At 44.6% G+C, this 16,729-nt stretch overlaps 1 protein-coding gene across 1 annotated transcript; it reads right to left on the bottom strand.

Moving 5' to 3' along the window:
• Positions 1–12,694: 12,694 nt before the first annotated feature.
• Positions 12,695–16,525, bottom strand: FAM187B (family with sequence similarity 187 member B). The gene is made up of 2 exons (XM_066350215.1): positions 15,816–16,525; positions 12,695–13,073 (listed from the first exon to the last, which is right to left on the bottom strand). The coding sequence occupies exons 1-2, from the start codon at positions 16,523–16,525 to the stop codon at positions 12,695–12,697; spliced, it is 1,089 nt and encodes a 362-aa protein (XP_066206312.1).
• Between the last annotated feature and the right edge of the window lie 204 nt (positions 16,526–16,729).

Genomic DNA, 16,729 nt, shown 5'->3' with positions numbered 1-16,729 from the left:
GAGTGGCTCTAGTTGCAACAGAGCGACGCCCCAGATGGGCAGAGCATCGCCCCCTGGTGGGCATGCCGAGTGGATCCCGGTCAGGCGTATGCAGGAGTCTGTCTCTCTGCCTCCCTGCTTCTCACTTCAGAAAAATAGAAAAAAAAAAAAAAAAGTAAAATCTTTATTTTTAATTCATTGTGTTGACATGGTTTCAAGTGTCCCTCTCAATATAACACCCTCTACACACCGCATTGTGCCCCTCATTCCCCAGGCAAAGTCTCTTCCCACCTCTGTTTTACCCCCCTTGCCGCCTAACTCCACCCTCTCTTTCCCCTGGCTATTGCTACCCTGTTTTCCGTATCTGTGTGTTATGAATATGTAATTTGGCCAATTCTTTCACCCTCTCTTATCCTGTCCCCTCTTCCCCTTTCCCTCTGACAACTGTCCATATGTTCCCTGTGACCCTGCCTTTGTTTCTATATTGTTCCTCAGTTTATTGTGTTTATTAGATTCCACATATAAGCAAGGTCATATGGTATTTGTCTTTCTCTGTCTGATTTATTTCACCTAGCGTAATAACCTCCAGGTCCACCCATGCTGTCACAAAAGGTAAGAGTTTCTTCTTTTTTCATGATTGCATAGTATTCCATTGTGTAAATATACACCAGCTTTTTTATCCACTCATCCACTGATGGACACTTAGGCTGTAAACAATGCTGCAATAAACATGTGGGTGTATATATTCTTTTGAATCGGTGTTTTGGTATTCGCAGGATATATTCCTAAAAGTGGTATGGCTGGATCAAAAAGCAGTTCCATTTTTAATTTTTTGAAGAATCTCCATACTGTTTTCCACAGTAGCTGCACGAGTCTGTATTCCCACCAGCAGTGCACGAGGGTTTCCTTTTCTCTGCATCCTCGCCAGCACTTGTTTGTTGATTTATTAATGAAAGCCATTCTGACGGTGTGAAGTGTTATCTCATTGTGGTTTTAATTTGCATTTTTTATGATTAGTGACATTGAATGCTTTTTTCATATGCCTATTGGCCATCTTCATGTACTCTTTGGAGAAGTGTCTATTTAGGCCCTTTGCCTCCCCCCCCCCCCTTTGTGTGTGTGTGACAGAGACAGAGAGAGAGTCAGAGAGAGGGACAGATAGGGAAAGACAGGAAGAAGTGGAGAGAGATGAGAAGCATCAATTCTTTGTTGCGGGTCCTTTAGTTGTTCATTGACTGCTTTCTCATATATGCCTTGACTTGGGGGCTACAGCAGAGTGAGTGACCCCTTGCTCAAGCCAGCGACCTTGGGCTTCAAACCAGTGACCTTGGGCTCAAGCCAGCGACCTTTGGGCTCAAGCCAGCAACCATAGGGTCATGTCTATGATCCCATGCTCAAGCCAGTGACCCCACACTCAAGCTGGTGAGCTCACACTCAAGCCAGATGAGCCCATGCTCAAGCCAGTGACCTCAAGGTCTCGAACCTGGGTCCTCCGCATCCCAGTCCAATGCTCCATCCACTGCGCCACCACCTGGTCAGGGTTATTTTGCCCATTTTTTAATTGGATTGTTTACCTTAGTGGTTTTGAGTTTTAGAAGTTTTTTAAAATTTAGATATTAACTCCTTATTAGACATATTGGGGAATACGTTCTCCCATGGAGTGGGTTGTCTTTTTATTTTATTAATGGTGTCTTCTGCTGTGCGAAAACTTTTTAATATGATATAGTCCCCACCCTTTTTTTTTTTTTTTTTGACAGAGACAGAGAGAGTCAGAGAGAGAGACAGACAGACAGGAAAGTAGAGAGATGAGAAGCATCAATTCTTCGTTGCAGCATCTTAGTTGTTTGTTGATTGTTTGTTCATTGATTGCTTTCTCATATGTGCCTTGACTGGGGGGCTACAGCAGAATGAGTGACCCCTTGCTCAAGCCAGTGACTTTGGGCTCAAGCCAGAGACCATGGAGTCATGTCTATGATTTCATGCTAAAGCCGGCAACCTCGGGGTTTTGAACCTGGGTCTTCCAAGTCCCACTCGGATGCTCTATCCACTCACTGTGCCACCACTTAGTTAGGCTATTCCTATTTGTTTATTTTGTCTTTTATTTCACTTGCTTGAGAAGATATATTGGCAAAAATATTGCTATGAGAGATGTCTGAGAGACTACTGCTTATGTTTTCTTCTAGGATTTTTATGGTTTTGCAACTTACATGTAAGTTTTATCCACTTAGAGTTTATTTTTGTGAATGGTGTAAGTTGGTGGTCTAGTTTCACTTTTTTGCATGTACCTGTCTAATTTTCCCAACACCATTTATTAAAGAGACTGTCTTCACTCCATTGTATACTCTTGCCTTCTTTGTCAAATATTAACTCACCACAAAGGCTCTCTGGGTTCTCTGTTGTGTTCCATCGGTTTGTATGCTGGTCCTTATGCCAGTTCCAGGATGTTTTGAGTACAATGGCCTTGTAGTATAACCTGATATCTGAAAGTGTGATACCGCCCACTTTTCTTTTTTTTTTCTTTTTTTTTTCTTTTTTTTTTTTTTTAGTGGAAGGAGAGGAGGCAGAAACAGATTCCTGCATGCACTCTGGCCATGATCCACCAGGTAAGCCCACTAGGAAACGATGCTCTGCCCATCAGGGGCCCTTGCTCCATTGCAACCACAGCCATCTTTTAGTGCCTGAGGCAGAGGCAATGGAGCCATCCTCAGCGCCTGGGGCCAACTCCAATCAAGCTATAGCTGTAGGAGGAGAGAAGGAGGAGGAGGAGGAGGAGGAGGAGAAGGAGGAGGAGGAAGAGGAGGAGGGGGAGAGAGAGAGAGAGAGAGAGAGAGAGAGAGAGAGGCGAGAAGAAAGGGGGAGAGAGAAACGAGATGGGGAGGGGTGGAGAAGCAGATGGGTGCTTCTCCTGTGTGCCCTGACTGGGAATCGACCCAGTACTTCCACACACTGGGCCGCTGACACTCTACCACTGAGTGAACCGGCCAGGGCTTCCACTTTGTCCTTCATTTTCTTTCTTTCTTTCTTTATTTTTTTTTTTTTTTGAGACAAGAGAGTCAGAGAGAGGGATAGATAGGAACAGACAGACAGGAACGGAGAGAGATGAGAAGCATCAATCATCAGTTTTTCATTGCAACACCTTAGTTGTTCATTGATTGCTTTCTCATATATGTCTTTACCGTGAGCCTTCAGCAGACCGAGTAACCCTTTGCTCAAGCTTTGCCTCCCTGGAAAAGGTTGGGTCCAGGCTGGTGAGCTTTGCTCAAACCAGATGAGCCCGCGCTCAAACCGGCGACTTCGGGGTCTCAAACCTGGATCCTCCGCGTCCCAGTCTGATGCTCTATCCACTGCACCACTGCCTGGTCAGGCTGTCCTTCATTTTCAAGATTTCTGAGGCTATTTGGGTTCTTTTTTTTGGTTTCATATAAATTTTTGGAATATTTGTTCTATATTTTTGAAGTATGCCATTGGTATTTTAATAGGAATTGCATTGAATCTATAGATTGCTTTGGGTAGTAGTATGGACATTTTAATGATGTTAATTCTTCCTATCCATGAACATGGTATATGCTTCCACTTGTTTGTATCTTCCTCGATTTTTTTTTCAATGTCTTATAATTTTTTGTGTACAAGTGTTTTACTTCCTTGGTTAAATTTATTTCTAAGTACTTTATTATTATTATTTTTGTTGCAATAGTAAATGGAATAGTTTCCTTAATTTCTCTTTCTGACAATTCATTATTGGTGAATAAAAATGTCACCAATTTCTGAATGTTAATTTTATATTATGCCACTTTGTTGAATTCAATTGTCAGGTCTAGTAGTTTTTTGAGGAGACATTAAGGTTTCCTATGTACAGTATCATGTCATCAGCAAATAATGATGGCAGTTTTAGTTCTTCTTTTCCTATTTGGATGCCTTTTATTTCTTCTTCTTGTCTGATTGCTGTGACTAAGACTTTCAGTACTATGTTGAATAAGAGTGGTGAATGGGGGCACCCTTGTCTTGTTCCTGATCTTAACAGGTTTGCTTTTCATTTTTGCCCATTGAGTATTATGTTGGCTGTCAGTTTGTCATATATTATGTTGAAGCATGTTCCCTGTATTCTCACTTTGCTGAGAGTTTTTATCATATGTAAATGCTGGATTTTATCAGATGCTTTTTCTGCATCTATTGATATGATGGTGGGATTTTTATCCTTCATTTTGTTTATGTGATGAATCACATTTATTGATTTGCAAATATTGTAACAGCTTTGCCTCCCTGGAATAAATCCCACTTGATCATGATGTATGATCATTTTAATGTATTGCTGGGACCAGTTTGTTAATCTTTTGTTGAGAATTTTAGCATCTGTGTTCATCAGGGATATTGACTTATAGTTTTCTTTCTTTGTAGTGTCTTTATCTGGTTTTGGAATTAGGATAATGCTTGTCTTGTAAAATGAGCTTGGAAATCTTCTCTTCTCTTGAATTTTTGGAATAGCTTGAGGAAGATAGATGTTAGTTCTTCTTTGAATGTTTGGTAAAATTCACCTGTGAAGACCTCTGCTCCAAGACTTTTGTTTGTTGGGAGTTTTTTGATAACTGTTTCAATTTCATTTGTTGTAATCAATTTGCTCAGGTTTTGTGATTCTTCCAGATTCAGTTTTGGAAGATTGTGTATTTCTAGGAATTACCCATTTTGCCCAGGTTGTCCGATTTTTTGCATATGGTTCTTCATAGTATTTTTTTTACAGTCCTTTGTATTTCTTTAATGTTAGTGGTTATGTCTCCTCTTTCATTTCTGATTTTATTTATTTGGGTCTTCTCTCTTTTTTTTTATTGATAAGTCTGGTTAAAAGTTTGTCCATCTTGCCCTGGCCGGTTGGCTCAGCGGTAGAGCGTCAGCCTGGCGTGCGGGGGATCCGGGTTCGATTCCCGGCCAGGGCACATAGGAGAAGCGCCCATTTGCTTCTCCACCCCCCCTTCCTCTCTGTCTCTCTCTTCCCTTCCCACAGCCAAGGCTCCATTGGAGCAAAGATGGCCGGGCGCTGGGGATGGATCCTTGGCCTCTGCCCCAGGCACTAAGAGTGGCTCTGGTCACGGCAGAGCAACGCCCCGGAGGGGCAGAGCATCACCCCCTGGTGGGCAGAGCGTCGCCCCTGGTGGGCGTGCCGGGTGGATCCCGGTCGGGCGCATGCGGGAGTCTGACTGTCCTCCCCGTTTCCAGCTTCAGAAAAATACAAAAAGAAAAAAAAAAAGAAAAAAAAAAGTTTGTCCATCTTGTTTACCTTTTCAAAGAACCAGATCTTGCTTCATTGATATTTTGTACTGTTATATTTTAGCCTCTATGTCAATTATTTACACTCTGATCTTTATTATTTCCTTATTACTTCCTTCCTTCTACTTCTTCTGGGCTTTATTTGTGGTTCTTTTTAAAGTTCTTTTAGGTGCAGGATTAGATTGTTTATTTGACCTCTTTCTTCTTCTTAAGGTGTGCCTGCCACGCCCTCTCAGGACTGTTTTCACAGTGTTCCATAGATTTGGGGTTGTTGAATGTCCCGTTTCATTTATTTCAAGCACATTTTTTATTTCTTCCTTGATCTCATTGTTAACCCATTTGTTATTTGATAACATGCTATTTAGCCTCCAAGTGTTTGAATGTTTTTCAGTTTTTCTATTGTAGTTGATTTCTAGTTTTATGCCATTGTAGTCAGAGAAGATGCTTGATATAATTTTAATCTTCTTAAATTTATTGAGACTTGTTTTGTATCCTAACATGTGGTCTATCCTAGGGAATGTATCATGAGCACTTGAAAAGAGTGTATATTTTGCTACATTGGGGTGAAATGTTCTAAAGATATCAAATAAATCCAATTGATCTAGTATGCCATTTAAGGCCACTGTTTCTTTGTTGATTTTCTCTCTGGAAAAATATTTCCGATGGCTTTAGGCGACCCCTGTGTTTTGGTCATTCGACCCCCGCCGGGGTCGCAACCCACAGGTTGAGAACCACTGCTCTGGAGGATCTATCTATTGATGTTAGTGGGGTGTTAAAATCCCCTACTAAGCAAGAAGAAGTTGATTCTTATACAGGTTGGCTCCTCCCACAAACACACAGGCACAGAAAATAAAGGCACAAACAGTGAATATAGTGGTAGCTCCAGACAAGTAGCCCACAGTGGGTTACAAACAACATTTGACATCAACACATACCCAAACCCCAGCCAGGACGACCCAGAACCAACACAGCCAGTAGTGAGTGGCAGACCACACCAACACTAGACTCAATTAGCCACATAAGCTCTGTCTTTGGATATGTTGCTAGTAAGGTCAGTTGGGTCCTACTCTGATGTTGTCTGGTCTGTAGCTGGGCCTCTTAGGAGGGAACCTGGTGCAGACCAGTATAAGACACTGCCTGTGACTGGCTCTCATCAACCATTTTGGAGATATAAGAAATACAGAATTTGTGGCTCCCTCTGCTAGGCTTAGGTGCACATGGGAGACCAATCTATACACCTACATCGGCTTTTATCAGTAACGGGCCTGGGGCAAGTCAGCAAAAGGGCCAAAGTTCCCTGAGATCCACCTCCTGCTGCCTCCATCTGTTGATTGCTCGTTGAGTTTGGCCCTTGAAAAAAACTCTGGTAGACTCTAGAGGCTGGGGCAATTCAGGCATCAGAGAAGGTGGTAGGTGTGGCTCCAACCCCAGGCTCCAGTTCTTGATTTGTCCTGAATTTTTTCACAGACCTCAGTAGGATGTGGTCACTAGAAGTCCAGTGGGAATGGCCTCTGAAGCCCAGAGATTTGGTCTGCCCACAGTCCAGACACTTTCTACTGAATCTCTCCTCCATGAAGCAGAAGCAGCAGTCATATTCTCAGGAAGGTATGTGTGTGGGGGGGTACTCCAGCTTCAACATCAGACACTTGAGTCATTATAACTCCCTGAGTCTTTTTAGCCCCTGCTTCTTGGCCAAGGCTGCTTACTTCTCAGCAGGGCCCAATCTCCATAGGGTGGAGCAAGAGAGATTCCAGAAGGTGAGGTAACTGCTTTCTCCTAGGCTGATGGTTCCTGAAGGACTCTGCTCCACCCAAGAAAGATGGCATGACTGCGGTATTGGCAGATGACAGTGGCTGTCCCTCACCTTTCTCTCCACGAGGCCTCCAATTTCATACTTTCTTCATGTGACTCCAGTACTCTTAGGCCTCCTTCTGCTGGAGCCCAGGGTAAGTGGCTGTGAATGAGATTTTCTGCATTGGTCCTTTAAGAGGGTGCCTGCATCTCTGAGAACTCCCATCTCTTTCTTGCTGACAGAAATCTCACTTCTTTTCACTACTGCATGCTATGTGGGGACCTCTTCTAGTCTCTGTGCTCTAGGCTGGGGCACCTACCCTGGGGCTTAGGACCCACACTTGTCAGGGAAAACCTCCCCACAGTTGGTATGTCCCTCTGAACCCTCAGCCGCTACTCACTACTGGGAGCGGGGGCAACATTTTCATGACTCCACCCTTCCTACCATTCTTGATGTGGCTTCTTCTGTGAATCCTTGGTTATAGACTTCTCTTCATTTAGTCCTGAATTGGCTTTTCTGGATGATTGTTCTTAAATTTAGTTATAACTTCAGTTTGGTCCTGAGAGGAAGTGAATGGAACATCCATTCACCTACTTCGTTGCCATCTTGAATTTTTTTTTGATTTATTTATTAATCAATAGTGTAGCCACTTATTTAATTTTAGATACAAAATTAGTCAAAAGGAGTCAGGCAGCTATCTCAGTAACAGCAATTGCTGAACAGATGCAACAAAAGGCCTTTCTCCAACCTTCCCAGTGTTTAAATTCTGAGAGACAGAGTGACTTTGGGTTAATCCAGTCACCCCTGGAATACCTCAAGGATTTGTTTTCTCTCCTAGTAAAAGAGAATTTTTGGACTAATCAGGCCTATTTGATATGCTTGAAATTATGTAGGAAGCTTTGCAAAGATATAATAATAAAAATCTATATTCTATTTACATACATATATTAAGTAGGCATTCCGGAAATTCTGTGAAAATCTCTAAGAGTCTATAAAGTTTTGAAATACCTTTGTTTGTATGGTAATTCTGATTGTTATCTTAAACTGTGGTTTAAAAAAGAGGACAAATTCCTTTTGTCAATTGCATTGTAATCACATCTAAAACCATGTAATTTTAAGTTTTTCTGTTTGTCATTTTAAGACAGCTGCTGTTCTGTTCTGATGCACTTGCTGGTACAGTCGTCCCTTACCATATCGCAGTTCAGTTTTCACGGTCTCACTGTATCACAGATTTTAAAATTGTATACAGTATATCTAATTTTGTATCGTGGATTTTTTGCTATATCGCAGGATTTTGCAGTATATAGGTATTTTATATATTTGTTATTTTAATTACATTTGTGGTAAAATAAGCAAAAAAAAGTGTGGAAAAGGTTAATAACAGTGTGAGATAGGTTTATAAGAGTGTGGGGAGGGTTTATAAAGTCTTAAAATATATATAGATAATAAAATAAATATAAGGTTGCTACTTTTTGGGTTTTCGCCTACTGCGGAGGTTCTGGAACCTGACCCCTGAGATAGATGAGGGACCGCTGTATAGTACATCTTCAGGAAGATCCATGGAAAGGACTCAGATTTATTCTAAAACATGCATTTTCAAGAATAAATATTCAAATCAACCATTGGACTGGATGAAGATTTCTAAAATGCTAAGGAATAACTGGATTCATAAAAATATTGATAAATAGCCTGACTGGGTGGTAGCACAGAGGATAGAGTGTTGACCTGAGATGTTGAAGACCCAGGTTCAAAACCCTGAGGTTGCTGGCTTGAATGTGGGCTCTTCCAGCTTGAATGTAGGGTTGCCAGCTTGAGCATGGTATCATAGATATGACCCCAGGGTCGCTGGTTTGAGCCCAAGGTTGCTGGTTTGAGCGAAGGGTCACTGGCTTACCTGGAGCCCCCTGGTCAAGGCACATATGAGAAGCAATCAATGAACTAAAGTGCCGCAACTATGAGTTGATGCTTCTCATTTCTTTCCCTTTCTGTTTGTCTGTCCCTGTCTGTCCCCCCCTCTCTCTTTCTCTCAAAAAAAAAGGAAATGTTGATAAATAATCAGGATAGACAAAGTCAGTTTTATAGAATTGAATGAACAAAGAATAAGTATTATTTTTCTGACTCTGTTCAAAATATTATTGATTTTTAAATCATTTTGTTTTCCAAGTAGAAGAAATATTTTTTCTTAAAGCAATTTAGTGAATTGGGCATTTATGAACAATATTGGAGCATTTATATTTTTCTTCCTCCTTGATCCCTCCAGAATCTAGCAACTTTTAATGAGTAAATATTATTTTCATAGTAATATATTGGTTTGCATAAACCCAATAAAAATCTGCTCTCTTTACAGTAGGACACAAAAGCCAGTTCCCAATTGTGGTGTTATTAACCAAGACTTTGACTCAAGTGTGATGAGACATGCATGGACTCTGAATGTCACCAGAAAGCCATAGTCCAATGAATAAATAGCCTCGTAGTTTTCTTGTTCATGTGGTTTATAGCAGTCTTGCCAGGTAAGGGACAAAGGTTGTTCTCCTGAAAAATGGCAAGAAAGGGATCTCAAGACATCTTTGGGGACCTCAAGGACTTGAGAACCTATAGGTACTGCAGGCAAAGCTTGACAGCAAGGGTGGGGTTTGGTTTCTTCATGTGGAAGGGCTAATTAAAGCTCAATCTAAAGATTCCTTATGATATTCCTGCAAAGCAGATTTGAAAAAACTTATATAATCAATTGCTATTTTTGTTGTGTTTATGGAAATAATCAGGCCAAATTGAAACTGGACTTAATGCAGCAAATAGTCTTAATTTGAGTATCTTTGGTATAAATTAGAGTGATTTTAGGGGAAAATTGTGTTTCAATGCAATCTATAACACGGTTATAAATATCAGACTGTTGACTGGATCTTGAATTTTTCTAGTTTTGTTGAATATTTCAGCTTCAATCCTCTGAACTTACGTTTTTTTTTTTCTTTTATTCTCTGACTTGAAATTACTGAAAACTAAAACTCTTTTTTTTTTCTGAACTTTGCAGTTGCAAACTGCAACTAAAGGACATACATACGCTTGAAAAATTGTCACCATTAACAAACTTGGTGGCTAAGCTATCTGAACCATACAGAAGTTACCTAAGCACCTGATGGTATCACCAAAGAGATTTAAACTGAACATAAGAAAAATCTATCCAATTGCCACTGCTTGCTTTCCCTCCAGCAAAAGAAACCATGAGCTTTGCATTCATTCCAACTGAGATAAATATAAGACACAAACACTAGAGACTAGTTTACAATTTATCCTCAGAGATATCACAGGAATTCCAGTCCATACTTGGAAAGATTTTTAAGTGAGACTAACTCTCCTGTGTTTAATTTTACTTGTCTTTATTTACCTAAAGCTTTTTATAACCTGTTTTTCTTACCAGGTAAATGCTTTTTTTAAATTTATTTTTTAATTGTATTGACATGGTTTCAAGTGTTCAGGCAAATTCATTTCTGCTCAACATATGCTGTTAAAAAATAAACCTGCTTTTAACTCACAAGATTTTGCTTTACAACAGGCCCAAGTTTTTCACTCCCCTAGAAGATTTGAAAAACCTCAATAGCGCCATAGAAATGGAGCCAGAATTGGCACTGGGGAATTGTAACTAGGAATAAATATGTTATATTACTGACTTCCTGATATTAGTCTGACTAACCATAAAATAGAGCTAAATAAGAGTGTACTAGCAAAGTAAGCTTATAAAAGAGTTTCGGTAAAATGTTAAATCCAGTTTGTTGCTCTTATAACGATGATTCCATAGCACCAGTTTAGTGATCACAGTTATGTATTCTGTAACAAATCAATAGTACATAATCAATCTTGTGCTTTCACCTCTGGACACACTCTCATTACAGTTAAAAGGCCCGTTCACTCAGCTGACGCACATTAAGGACTAACATTCAGACAAGAAGAATAAGCACAAGCTCCTGCCCTTCTCCTCACTCCCACTGCTCTGGGGCTTGCAGTTCTCATTCTCACTCACTCAAGGCCAAAGAGGACAGCTTGACTGTGGGAACCTGTGGACACTTGTGACCTAAAACAAAACTCCTAATTTATAAATGACTCGCTAACTTCATTTCCTGTAACAATCAAGGAGACAAATTTCTACCTTTCAGCCTGACCAGGTGATGGTGCAGTGGATAGAGCATCGGACTGGGATGCAGAAGACCCAGGCTCGAGACCCCAAGGTCGCCAGTTTGAGCGCGGGCTCATCTGGTTTGAGCAAAGCTCACCAGCTTGGACCCAAGGTCGCTGGCTCGAGCAAGGGGTCACTCGGTCTGCTGAAGTCCCATGGTCAAGGCACATATGAGAAAGCAATCAATGAACAACTAAGGTGTCACAACAAAAAACTGATGATTGATGTTTCTCATCTCCATTCCTGCCTGTCTGTCCCTATCTGTTCCTCTCTCTGACTCTCTGTCTCTGTGTAAAAAAAAAAAAAAAAAAAATTTCCACCTTTCAGATGTGGCAGCTCCAGGAGGTGGACTGACCTTCATCCACTTACCTGAACAAATTCCCTCAGCAAGGAACTCTCAACCCCCTCCTTTTGATCCCTCTGTTCTAGTTTTGCTTACTCCTCCCTCCTTCTCCCTGTCTGCACCAAAAGGGGTGATGGGTTTTTGAGGGCAGGAGTCCCCACATCTTCTCAGGTGGCCAACGCTTGAATAAACCTCTTTCCTATGCAACAGCGTATGTGCCGTGCAATTGGTTCTCACGGTGACAGGCAGATGGACCTCAGGCTCATTTTCCAGTTTCAGGGTGAGCTGCCCTCTCCTCAGTGACAGAGCTTATGTTCTAGAAGTTTCAGATCTGCCCTGTAGTTGCTTCACAATGAACTATCTGAGCAACGGATTTTACAAGGCATTCACATTTTATTTCTCTCTTGAACTCTGTTAAGCAGTATATATGATTTCTGGCAGAGTCGGTGCTGGTGATTTCTACGGATTGCCTGGACCAGGCCTGGTTCCTTGTCCTGTGAAGGGATCTGCCTCCCTTTCTCAGGATCTGAGGGGGCTCTTTCCACTACAAAAGCCAGGAAGGGTGGTGTGTGTCCCACATCCTGGGCCACCACTCTAGCAACACCTTCTGACTTTGGGAGATAGAGCTAAGCCTCAAAGCCATAGGCACAATTAGGGAAGGGTGGGGCAAGGGACAGGCAAGGAGAGGCAGTGGACCAGTGCAGCTTGGGGGGGGGGGGGGCTGGGGTTGCCTGCTCACATCCCTGTCTCACCTTTTCCTTAAGGGAGTGCAGTGATGAGGTGTCTACAGTTTACCAACCCCAGAAATTCATCTCCCAAATAGCCTCATTCTACCCCTCCTTTTCTCCCTGTGAGGAACACAGGGCTTGATTCAGGCAACCTGGATTTGAATGGGAATCTCCTTCCAATTACTAGGCAGGTAGTCTTGCCTCAATATTCTTATCTGTGAAATGGGGATTGCTAATGAGCTCACAGAGTGGAATCTGGGATGAGGACGATCTCAGTCACTCTTAGCGGTGGCCATGGGTGTTTGGCCTACATGCATTCAGAGTGTATTGTGGGGCAGGCGCAGGGCAGAGGCCCTGGAAAGGACAGTTGAAGCAAAGAAGGCACAGGGAGCCAGGTCTCCTCAGCACTGTGGGTTCACTTTATTTCACCAGTGGCGCCTGGAGCTTCTTTTACTCCGTGAAGAGCAGAACAGCTTGAGCAGTCCTAGCAGGCCCAGGACGGCGCCTACCAGCAGCATTAGCTTTAGCCCCTTGAGGATGGAGTAGGTCTTCCCCTGCCGGACCTCCCCTGCCTCCTGCTGTTTTCTAGCTTCCTCTCTCTGCAGAATCTCCAGTACATGCAAATCAGGCCTGGGGTTGAATCGAGCCCTGAGCTTCTGCTGCACGAAGCACTGATAAATGGCTCGCCGGAAAACCTGCAGGTGGCTGCCACCACTGGAGGGGTCCAGGATGGTGCTCACTTCCTGGCCAGAGAGCTGGCCCTGCCAGGTCAGGGGCTTCCTGTTGGCTTCCCAGATGACAGGCCTGCAGAGGAGGACAAGGTCAGCTGCAGAGTCCAGGGAGAAAGGGGACAAATGTCTGAGGGGGGTGGAGCCAGCATCCTCCTCCTCCCTGGGAAACAGAAAACAGCACCCTCTCTGAGAAGCTCTATGCAGCAGTGAGCAAGGGGGGGGGGCCAAGATGGCCAGGAGTTCTTGGAGGCCTACACCTTAATGAGCAGGCCGCCAGGCCAAAGGCCTCCAGCTCTCTCTGAGTTCCCACTTCCCCAGCTGCACACTGGGGGTGGAGTAATTGTACCTACCGCCAAAGGTTATTTGGAGGAATTAGCAAGAGTGCTCTCTAAAGGATTTGAGCCCCCCATTTATCTGCCTGGACTCAATCTCCCCACTCTGCCCCTCACTTCTTCCTCCGTGATGGTCCTCCGACATGCTGGGCATGGCTCCACCTCAGGGCCTTTGTCCTGGGTACTCCCCTGCCTGGGACATTTGCCCTTAGTGCACTTGGCTCCCTCACCTTCTTTCGGTCTTGGCTGAAGTGGCACCTTTTCAGAAATGCCCTCCCTGACCTCCTTATTTAAAACTTCCACCTTGCCTACCCCCAACCCCTTCCCTGCCTTTATCACCATCTAGAATATTGGATGTTTTATTCACGTGGTTGATTATTGCATGGCATCCCGGTTACTTAGAACAGTGCCTGGCTTATAAATGCTCAGTAGTAAGTGAATGACATTGTAAGTGAATAATATGGAAAGTGAATAAGTGAATCAGGCATATAACCTGCCCGCTGTGGCTGAAGAACAGAGGGGACACTCAAAAGACAACGTGGGCAAGGCCAATAATCCTACAAGATTGCTTGTATATAACTAACAATAACTAACATCTATCGGTGTGGAACAGTTTGTCAGACATTGTTACATCTTTCCAGTCATTTGCTCCCTTAGACATCACAGTTATCCCATGAGATTTCTGTACTGAGTTGGATAAAGTGTCCTCCCCAAATTCATGTCCCAATGGGCCCCAGAACGTGATGTTATTTAGTAGGTCACTGTAGATGTCATTAGTTAAGATAAGGTCAAAATGCAGTAAGGTGGGCCCTAAATCCAATATGACCTGTGTCCTTATACGAAAAGGAGAAGAGACACAGGGCTAACGCCAAGTGGCGACAGAGGCAAAACCGGAGAGATGCAGCTTTCAACTAAGGAAGGCCCAGGATTGCCAGAGGCCATTAGAAGCCAGGAAGAAGCAAGGATTCTACCCAGCATCTCAGATAGTCCATGGCTTTACTGACACCTTGATTTTGGACTTCTGTCCTCCAGAACTGTAACAGAGTAAATTCTTGTTGTTTTAAGCCACCCAGTTCGTGATACTTTGTAATGGCAGACCTAGCAAACTAATACAACCCTTACCCTACAGATGGGGAAACTGAGGCCTAGAGAGATGCCACAGGCCAAAGTTACACGGCTGGAAAATGGCAGAGTGTGGATTGGAATCCAGGCCTGGCTGAAACCAGAGCGTAAGAACAAAAGCCTCACAAGAAATGCCACTCCACTCAAGTCCCCAGACACAGAGGCAATTCCTGAAGCCTCAGTGACCTTCCTTGCCTCAAGTTCCCAATTGACTGTCACTTTCTGTCTTGCAAATAACGTGGAGTAGGTGTCCCATCTAGATTGGAGGAGGGATTCATCATGCCCTTTCCTGCACTTCTGAACTGTGGCACTCTTTAGGGAGTAGGTTTTATACTTAACGGGGGAGAAGGAGGAAAGGAAACAAAATGATATGAGAATGAGAGAGAGGAATAGAATCCACGGCTGCAATGAACAAGGAAAAGAAAACCAGATGGTGGTGGTGAGGCCAGATTCCACAGAGCCCGTAGCTGCGGACGCCCGCCCCGAGAGGTTGCAAGGGCTCAGGGCTCTCTCCCTGCAAGGGAGGGGCTGCCACTAGGCTGCAAGGGGAAGAAGGACAAGGGGACTCAATGGTATATGTGAGATTACGGCGGCACTGCCACCTCCCACCACAAGTATTCCTTGGGCAAGGACGGCATCCCTCTGAGTGGCAGTTTCCTCATCTATAAATGGACCTCCTTGGAGTCCACAGTCCTGGGGCTCCGGAGTAGGGCTGGGAAGGACGGGTCTGTGAAGAGAGTTTTCTAGGGCCAGCCCCCAGTGAAAGTGCTGCACCACAGGTTGTAGTTTTATTACTGGGGCAGGGGCAGGGGAGAAGAGGCAAATGGGGAGACTCCCCGGGGGCTCCAGGCAGGAACACAGGAGCACGCATGTGAGCTGCAGGAGGCAGGCCCTGAGGCCTTGGGCTCTGTCCTCTGCTCCAAAGCCTCCTGACCCTCCCCAATGAGTCAGAGGGCTCAGAGCCACAGCTCCCCAGGCTTCCCACAGAAAGCCCCTCCACTTGCCTCGGCTTCTTCCATCCCAGCCCTGAGCACTCTGGGCTGCCTCCCTGCTGGGCTGGTGGCTTCCTGAGGGCAGGAAGTCTGAGAACCACCATGTCCACAGCACTGGCCAGCCCAGGGCAGGCCCAGTCAGCCGTGCCCTCCCTGAGCGTTAGCTGTCCTTGCTCTACCTGTGGGAAGCAATGGTGTGTGGGCGCCAGGGGATTCTTGCCAAAGGCACATCTGAAGAAGCCAGTGGAAAGAGACTGGGGCTGATTCAGGCAGAACCCCTCCTTCTCTGCACGGATTAACCATGAAGGTTCCCAGACTGGAAGAGCCTGGCTAAGGGCCAAGGGCAGGGCTGGTGCATACTTCCATCACCTGTAGATGGATCCCAAGGGGCAGGTGAGCCACGCAGATCCTGACTCCTCATTGAGCTCAAAGTCGTCAAAAACAACTCTCTCCATAGCTGGTGTTTTACACCGGGCGTGGCATGCTTCTATCTGCATCTCAGGCCGCATGCGGCTGGACCACAGCTCGGTGTCTCCCAGGTACAGCCAGCAGGGCACGGGTTTCTCCAGTGGCTCCTGGATGTAGCAGTAGCCCAGGCGCTTACGCTCACCCGGCTCCCCACAGCGGTTACAGTCCTGCCAGGGCTCCCAGTGGGTGAAGATGAGCTCCTTGCCTCCCAGACTCAGGGTCTCATTCTGCAAGGGCTTTTGGCCTAGGTCTTTGTGCGTAATGTGCAGGGTGCTGACGTCCTGGAAGTCAATCTCATACTGTACCACTTGGATGCCTTTTTTGTCCCAACAGTTGTAGAAGCCCGTCTGGGATGGCAATGGGCTTCTAATGAGAAGACCGCCTTCAGGCATTGTTTCTATGTTTGAAATATTGAGGGGATGGTTGAACCAGTTGGTCCCATCTCGCAGGAAGTAGTACCACCGTGCCCCCGAAGTGTTGCAGTGCAGAAAGACATCATTGTTGGAAAGTAGGGCCCGTTGGCATTGCTTGTCATGGGGACAGCTGATGGAAACATAGAACCCCAGCAGTGGGACAGCAAAGCTAAGCAGCAGCCACAGGGGGGTCACCATGATGGACTGGGACTGTGGCAGTGGGCTGGGCATGCCCTGGACATTGTGAGGTCACCCATGAAACTCAGGCTTCAGCCCCCTGGGCAGCAGAATGGACTGGATGGGATGTAAGGTCACAATCCCCACTTATTTTGTGACAAGTTAACAACAACTCTGTTTAATTTCTCTTCCAAGTCTTCTGCTTTGCTGGGGTACGAGGAAATT

Source organism: Saccopteryx leptura, chromosome 9 (genome assembly GCF_036850995.1).
Source record: "Saccopteryx leptura isolate mSacLep1 chromosome 9, mSacLep1_pri_phased_curated, whole genome shotgun sequence".
Lineage (NCBI taxonomy): Eukaryota > Metazoa > Chordata > Mammalia > Chiroptera > Emballonuridae > Saccopteryx > Saccopteryx leptura.
Note: the sequence above shows the minus strand (reverse complement) of the source record. Positions and strands in the feature narration are given on the sequence as shown.